Source organism: Dendroctonus ponderosae, unplaced genomic scaffold, assembly GCF_020466585.1.
Source record: "Dendroctonus ponderosae isolate FM_Combo_2020 unplaced genomic scaffold, Dpon_F_20191213v2 Dpon_F_20191213_9, whole genome shotgun sequence".
Classification (NCBI taxonomy): domain Eukaryota; kingdom Metazoa; phylum Arthropoda; class Insecta; order Coleoptera; family Curculionidae; genus Dendroctonus; species Dendroctonus ponderosae.
Window position 1 is genome coordinate 2,235,514 of NW_026019116.1, and position 8,809 is coordinate 2,244,322.

At 32.8% G+C, this 8,809-nt stretch overlaps 2 protein-coding genes across 2 annotated transcripts in view; both read left to right on the plus strand.

Annotated features, from left to right (window-relative positions):
• Window positions 1-1,481, plus strand: part of LOC109539888 — a 12,250-nt gene extending 10,769 nt beyond the window's left edge. The window contains exon 4 of the mRNA XM_019907958.2: window positions 1,284-1,481. Within this exon, the coding sequence (XP_019763517.1) occupies window positions 1,284-1,436 (153 nt within the window). The 3' untranslated portion in view covers window positions 1,437-1,481. The remainder of the gene's footprint in view (window positions 1-1,283) is intronic.
• Window positions 1,482-5,131: 3,650 nt separating this feature from the next.
• On the plus strand, window positions 5,132-7,027 carry LOC125505623. Its single transcript, XM_048669733.1, has 4 exons — window positions 5,132-5,298; window positions 5,349-5,504; window positions 6,597-6,749; window positions 6,803-7,027. The coding sequence occupies exons 1-4, from the start codon at window positions 5,245-5,247 to the stop codon at window positions 6,959-6,961; spliced, it is 522 nt and encodes a 173-aa protein (XP_048525690.1). The 5' UTR covers window positions 5,132-5,244; the 3' UTR covers window positions 6,962-7,027.
• Window positions 7,028-8,809: the final 1,782 nt, after the last annotated feature.

The window sequence follows — 8,809 nt, forward strand, 5'->3', positions numbered from 1 at the left end:
AATTAACTATATTATTTATAACTAATGTTGAAATTAGGTTCAAAAGATCACTGCTCAAAATTACAGAAATGTCGATAGATATCGGTAGCTGGTGTAAATACGTACTTTTTAAAGCTAGTTTTACGTTAATTTGCCGCAGAACAAACGCAACAGTGCAAATATTTTCCGCTTAGTGGAAATATTTTTGACGAGTCTGAAGTAGAAATTATATGTAAATGTTTTTTCTCAATGTAATCGCTATTAAAATTGTGAATTACATTTCAAATTAAGTAAGTAGAATGAAAAAACCTGTCGCTTTAGCTGAAATAGTTACCCATCAACAACAAAATAAATTCGCAATAAATTCCATTAAATTTTCGCAACAGCACATGTTTTCGCATAATAGATTTTTTGAATATTTAAGGAGTAATACAATGTACAGCATGTGCATGAATAAAGTAGTAACCAAATCGCAACTGTAAAATTATCCGTAAGTGATACAACGCAAAATACAAACAAAAGTTGAAAAAGTTACCAAAACTTTCAAAAAATTGTTGAAAATTGTCTGTCGACGACTGGAAATCGAAAAATTTGGCATGTAGATCGGATTTTGTCATACAAAATCCAAGCAAAAGCGACCGAATGCCTGTGAAAAAATTAATGCCAAACTGCGGCCCACTGAAACTAAATCGAAAACCAGGCTAAATATTTAAAAATTGTCTAAAATTGCCTGAAGATGACTGGAATTCGAAACTTTGTTTACTTATAGAAGTGGCTTTGTCCTACCAAACGCATCGAATTGACTTTCATACTTCGCACGTTGCTGAAGCAGGAACATTCGAGATTACAATCTTCTGTGCAATCCATGTTATTTATTTTGCAAAATGCAGTTTTGGACACATTTTGATCTCAAAGTTGTTGCGGTAAAAGTTGACATAATTTCGACTACAACTATCTGTGTTTGTGAGTTGAAGTACAAAAATTATAGCTTTATATTATAAGCTTTTCTGTATAATATTTGCGATTAAATTGCGAAAATGCAAATTAAAAATTATAATCTTGCATTAATTTCTAAACGATCAAAAAGCCACAAAACTAGCAAACGACGCGAATAACTTTACACCAATAGACGAAAAAATCCTCCATCTCAAAACAAAATTAAACTTTCAAGAAGTGACTAATTCTGCGCCTCACACTTACGAAACACCAGGAAGAAAATTAAAAATGCTAATTTGTCAAATTAGCCTCATCTCCAATTGTTCTTTATAAATCAACCTTTCATAATGTTTTGTTTTTATTTTTAGGAAATTTTCGTATTGAAAGACTTTGAGATTACCAAGCCAGAACTTCAAATTCCTCCAATATTTGGACAATTGAGGGCAATATTGAATATTTACGATAAAAACGAAAACCACGTGTTTTGTGCATCTATAGAGTTGGAAGTATCTGATGAATGAATCATAAATCACACATCACAATAAAATATATATTGATTTGTATTATACTAGAAGTTTTCCACCCCTTTTATTTATAGTTCCCAAAAATACCCAGCAAGTGCTGGGCTCTTAATCAGGTTTTGGTGAAGGTTAATTACATCTATAAAAAGTTAAAGTTTTAATTGCCCAAAACCGATGGTAAATCTATCCAATTTGGGAAAACAATAAGTTTCTCATAATTATGCACTACGTTTCCAGAAGAATTCCTGAGTAAATGGGAACAGACAGAACCATTTCAGCTGCTTCCCAGACTCACAAGTGGCTTTCCCTTACTCATAAATTTAGTCTTGAATCTATTGAAAAAAAATATCCACAAAATATCAAGCAACAAAAACTGTCTTCTAATTACTTCACGGATTTCTCTCATTGTTAATTAATTATGGAAACGTTAACAAGCCAAGAATTAAACCCGCTGCTTGCTTGTTTTATTTTGTGTTAAAAGTCAGAATGCAAAATACACCAAACGAACTCACCGCCCCTTGAGAAAGCTTTAAACGGCATAAAAAATGCAAATTTATGAAAATGACCCAAAATTAGCAACAGCAGGAAATAAATGATTACATTACATTTAAGCGCGATTTTCTCTAAAAGTGCCAGCACCAAATAGAGTAAAACCAGTAGTTTCTAGTCAAACAATTGAGTTGATTAAATGCGGGCATTCAGTAATAACTCAACCGGGGCATGGTTTCTGTATACTTATGGGAAAGTAATCCAAATATCCAAGACATGTTTGTGACCTATCGAGAGATTAATCGTTTCGAAATTAAACTTGAGTCAGTTATAATTCTCATTGTTATTTATTTTTTCACGTTGTCGGACGACATATTTATGAATTAAATGTGCTTTATCGGCCAAATAATTACACTTTGAATCAATGGCCCTCTGTGGGAATGAATTCACTAATTAACATGTGGCTTTCTAAATTTAAAGCTTCCAAACAGCGGTGGTTTTTTGTGCAACTTTTCAAGTGTCAAGTTCAAGAAATATTATGTAAGATTTCAGCTACCTCTAAGAGAAAGAAGCATCTATAATTTACATTTGAATACATTTCTGATACCATTCCCAAACCTTAATTCCCATGATGAATAAAGTAAATGATTATATTGTCTCTTATTAACGCACTTTGGCTCTACAAGTTGGTGCTCTTAAAGAATGCATTTATAGACTTTATGCACCAATTGATACGTTATTAAAATGTGTCTGAACAGACGCTGGGTTTGGTTTAATACATAAAAGCTTAGAAGGCTGTGCTTTTAAAAAGCAATTTCAACAATTTATTAACATGGAAAGATCTCAATAGGATTAAAAAATTAAAACAGTTCTTATTAGAGCTGCTGGTATGGTTGGGTGTTAAAAACTCAAACTGGTGTCATTAAGCAGAGTAATTATGCAAAATTATCAAAACGGAATCATAAATATATTAAATCAATTATGTCACCAAAAAAAATATTCTAAAGCTTGCAGTGTTTACAAATAATCAAATAGTAGCAAAGTGTGGGAGTATTTTGTTATTCAACAGCACAAAACCAGCTTTCGAAAGTACTAAACTTTCGCCCAAAAGGAAAATATCAGATTTAAACACTCCACTGCATTGTCAAGACAGTATTTTGTTGTGGAAAGTCGTAAGCGGCTTATTAAATTCAAAATTCAAAGCAGCCTTCCTCGGGTAAAGCTAACAAATTCCTATTGTTAAGATTTCTCGAAAGGACTGTATAAGAAGCAAAGAAAAGCCTGTGGGAAATATTTGAGCGAAGCAGGAATGTTGATTTCATATATATAGAAGTTTGGTATTTGAATATCTGAATTCTTGGCCATTTACCGCAAATCGGCAGATCGAAAAGGTAAAAGAGGAAATTGCCTCCGCAATCGTCCACCGGGAGTTTGATGAGCCATCAAGCTCCCTCTTCAAGATGCATGTGCACCCCCTTCTTAAGCAGAGCAAACTTGCTAAACTATGACTAATACGCCAATATTGCCGATTTGGGGGGCGATCGGGAAAAATAATACGGTTTTGTTATCATATGGGGTGAGATACGTCAGGTTATTGGACGGTGCTGTGTACTTTGTCCAGATTTGAATGGAGCACGGAAAAAAATAGGAAAATATTTGCCAGAGCTAACATAACATTTAATTCCTTCGGTCAATTGCAATAAAATTGAGTCTAGCGTGATCGGAAAAAATTCGTTTCAACAATAACAATTATCAATAATGCTAGGTCATGTACAGTATAATTAAAATTGAACAAAAAACGAAATATTGCCTGAACTGAAGCCAAATTAGATGAATATTAAAATAGCTGAAAAGGACATGAAAGAGAAGGTTTTACAATATACAATGTTAGTGTATGTGCTATAGATTCTAAATACTTCGAAGCTTGTAAAGTGGGTATTTTCATTTTTCAGAAACAACCAAATGTAGAGGCGCAATATCAATTTAATCACAAATTCTCGAGTCGACGGTTCTTCTCAATGACTCCTGCCCATCTGAATAAAATTAACTTTCATAAACTTGTGTTTTACTCATTTATTTAGTTATGTTAGACTTTCCAGTTTTCGGGAGCATAATTTTCATACATTTGGGGCATTTGCATTAGGAATTATTTTTACAAATTAATAAAGACCGTCAAATATATGAGTTTCAAAAAATTACAGAAGATATTTAATTTGGTGGTAGATTAAGGCTCTAGGAGACTATTTTGAAAATGCTGAAAGGATTTAGTATCGACTTAAGTAGATTTTTCAGAGAAATTTCTACATGAATTGATAATGAAATTAATTTGATAGAAATAGAATTATTTGGTTAAAAAAAATCGGTTTTCTTAATCTAACGAATAATAATTAATTCTTCATTTTGTCACTTTTTGACCGACTGTGGAAAACTTTTTGGAAATTTTTGCATGCACTTCTTTTAGTAACACCATGAAACTCTTGAAATCTGAATGATTCAGTAGGAACATATCAAACGTCTGTAATAATTGTATCCTCTACTAAGCTCTACTAAAGCTATTCAAAATATGATGATACATCTTTCAAAAGAAGCATTCATAATTAATACAGATATGTATATTATTTTTGTTAATACAATTTGAAATCAGTGTGTGACAAAAAACTTAGTCCATAGTTCCAGCAAAATAGTCCCTTAAACGAGACCATAAATATTCCCTTAAGAATCAAAACGAAATAAAGCCAAAACATTTTTTTTTATAATTTAACAGAACGTTAATGAGCTTTTTATTTGAAACAAAATTTATCAGATGATAATGGGTTGAGAAGCTTTTTATATAAGCAATTACTTTAAATGCAGTTTTTTGCATTGCATTTTTGGCCTTTTCTGCCAATTTCTTCTTGGCCAAAGGTTTACTCAAGCTGCAAAAAAATCACCAATCTAGAGAATCCGCTAAGTTTTCCTTATACTTGCTCAGGTACTTAAAAATCTGCTATTTCAAATTAATTAGCCATCAATTAATCTAATAAGTCACATAAAAACGGATTTCTTTAGAACGAGAATCTTGACCTGCTGGGGGATTTAAGCTAGAAGAAGCAAACTATATTTATTTTCTGGCAAACCAAACGCTTTTAATGCGTAATTAATTGTGTCGTGCTTTGCAAGCAGAAACATGAAAGGGAAGTTGAGCAGTTTCCATTGTTAACTGGCTTAAAACGTATAATTACTACCGCAATTGATTAGTTTGTATTAGAACCGCGCAATTCAAGGTGTAAATAATTCATATTTGCGCGATCAAATACGAGATAGAAACATCAGTAATACAATGATCTCAGATAAAGTTTCTTTAATAATTGCTTTATTACTTGCTGCTGGTAAAGTAAGTGTTGTTTGAATTGTTTTCGCAGCTGAAACTTCAGGATTTTGCAGGGTTTTCATGTAACCATTAACGATATATCGCAATGCGAAGAAAGTCAGATCGAGCTGGGCGAACTAACTGTCGAAGTATCAAAAGCGCAGCCATTTGATCAAACAGTCACTGGAAAATTGATTCTGCCCATGGCTCTTGATGAGGATGCAGTTTTGGTATGATCGAGTAAAATGACAAATTTGTTAAGTCTAAAATGCACTGGGAGAACCTCACAGTTTTGGAGAAATTTTTATATGAAAACGAAACTTTTTTTCCAATAGTTTTTCCCCTATTTTCCACATTATTGACGACTTCAATGATCCAACAATGAATCAGTAGCTTTAGGGTTTCTGCTACTGGTCATTAGCAAACCATTGCAAAGCTACAAAAGAATTTATAAATATTACACCAAAGAAATATAAAAATTATAAAAAAAACTAGCATAAAGCACTATAGCAAATAACTCTCGTTTCTCGCCAGTCAAAACCAACCACCTTTGCTTCATTCAAATTAATAAAATGAAGATAAAATGCTGGAAAAGTTCATAAAATCCGTCAGAATGCCCATGCATACGTTATATACTTTTTATACGTTTGTATATTGGAGAACAAACTCCTCCTTCTTCGAAAAGTCCGGAGCAGCATTTTGGTGCAATTTCTCACAATCATCCTGTATTGCAACAAAGTAAAGGTCATTCGAAATTCAGAAAAAATGTGCAATTAAAAAAAAATGAAAAAAGAAGAAAATAAAGCAAAGTAAAGACTTGGTTTTAAGAGTTTTAGTGCAGACTAAATTTGGAGTACCTAACTAATAGTACTAATAATAACGACATTAAAGAACAAATTTTTAAACTTCCATCCATCTTTTTATTGCTGTTGCTATTCGTCAGAATATTTTTGGACCATTTAGTAACAGAAAATGTGCAGTAAAGTACTTAAAACAGTTAAGATAAATCATCGTTATTTCAAGTCAAAGGAAACGACAAAGAAACTGGAGGAAAAACAACAAAATTAAAACACTTAGCGACTTGACAGAATAGCGGATGCTCCATTAAAGACAAAGCAGTTCTGAAGCAAAAATGCTACTGAAAAACCAGCTAGAATGCTTTGGTTTTCTACCAACTGAGGAAAGTAGCCTCTTAAAACAATAAAAAAGCCCTAGATAATTGATAAACATTTTTATCAACAAACAATGCTAACCACAAAAACAGTCGGGTTTTTTAGTAAAAATCTTGAATCAAAGCTAAGATCAATAATTTAATTATCCAGGCATACAAAGCGGAGTTTTGGGATCAAAACCTGCAAACTTGGAAAAAACTCTACATTGGACAACGATCAGTTTGCGAGTCCTTAGTGAAATCAATACCATATGGAAACTTTGCAGATGAAACCAACTTTCCCAGCAAATGTCCAATACCACAAGTAAGTATGAAAATAAACAACAATTTGTGTATTCAAAATCACAAAACTTTTAGGGTGTTTATGAGTTACATAACGTCCCAATAAGCGGTCAATATGTGGTATTCAACACAATTAATGGCGTGGCACCTTTGGTCAAACATCATTTGGCATTACTCCAAGCTGGACAACTGATTTTATGCAGAATTATAACAACTTTATCTCATGAGGAATGAAAAGTGTAAATGAAAGTATTTTAACCTTATAAAAACGCTCTTATTTAATAAAGCCTCCTAAATAAGTGTTACTTTGTAAACTACTCAAGCAGATTGAAAAGTTCTCCTGCTAAGAAAAAATCCCTGTAACTTTACCAGTCACTACAAGTGAATGTATGTGTCTTTTGAAGCGGCATTGCAAAAAATACCCAATGTTTTGGAAAGTTTGGCTCGAATTTTCATGATTCCAAACTAAGCAGATATATTTTTCAAATAGGATGGAAAAATCGAAAAGCAGATTGATTTTCATCCCCTATGCAAGAGTATGCCCAGTATGTAAAAACCTCTTGCATATGCAATTCATTAAATTAGCTCCCCGGAATTACATATCGAAAACGAAATTAGCCGACCTTAATTAGCTTTATTGGATTGGTGCTTTGATGAAAATTACACCCCATCCAGTCCAACACAGCGCAGACGGACAAAGGACTCAGAAATTGCCGGTAATGTTGTTAGGCAAAATGTGGTTACAGTGTTACATGTTCAATTTGGCCGTGGTTACACATGGGTACCGTGCAAATGGCATTTGTCTTTGTCTCGTGCCAGCCTCGATGACAGCACATTGGTATCGGTTGCCCTCATTCAATCAAAGATCGATTGCGAATTAAATTCTCATAATTTACGTATAATTGGCTAGCATTAAGGCGCATAGCACGTGAATATATTACTAATTAAAACACGAAGTCGCACACAAAGCAATTAAGATTGAAAATACGCAATTAACAACTAAGGTTGAAGACTCTACACGATTTGAAATAACTCTTCTTCTAATCTAATTTGATTAAGTTGAAGAAAACTGGGTTATTCAATTTTGAATTTGTAATGTAATTTTCAATAACTGCATACAGAAATCGTTGAGTTGTTCAATGGTTTATTTAAACCAGACTTCCTTTGTTGCCTTCTCTAAACCAGTAAACCAGAGCCTGGCTGGTATATAAATTATCCGATTGTGTTTCGACTCGAAAAACTCCCTACTTCCTCGTAAATCCGCTTCACCTTTGTGCGATTTAGCTTGTAACTCAGTTTCTAGTGGGGTTTCAGTGTAAATGATAATTTCGACAACTCAGTCTAATCAACGTGTCGAAACTTTTAATAGGAGCTTATTCAGCAGATCCAAAGAGAGAAGCAAATTAGTAACCGTATTACTTTGGAAGGTACTACAAAATTTAATTGGAGTTTATTTACATTTATTATTATTTATTATTATTTTTTTTACATTTATTTATGATAAGTCTTGAAAATTTAAAATACCTAAATCAGGATTTGTTCTGATGTGGCTGAATTTTCTTGAAGAATTAGTCGGGTTCAATGCTTGTATGTGCACAAAATTTCAACCTTTTGACTGATTTGGTTTGGAAGTTCGAAATTTTGTTGTTCAAGCATGCAGAAATTTGAAACTTCTCGGAGTGATTGTTAATTTTTTTTCAAAAATCCGTGTTTTCGCTTTCGTCCTCTTTTTCCTTCAATGGATATAATGAGGCATCGACAGTATTTGATCAAAAGGTCAGGCTTTTGCATAAAGTAATTTGGAAGTTGTGATTTTTTATATCGAAACGTATCATAATGGTGGCAATTTAATTGCTGGTGCGGGAATTTATTCGAAAATCAATGTTTAGTCTCACCAACGCTTATTTATCATCATCGGAATACTAAAGTTTTTTCTGTGTGTGTCCAAACTTTTTTTTTTTTTTTATTATTATTTAATCTACTACTAACTTAATCTACTACTTTAAAAAACACAAAGCACACACATCCTCCGATAGTCACTCTGTCCGTAATATTATAGTACATCGGTTTGACATGTACTCT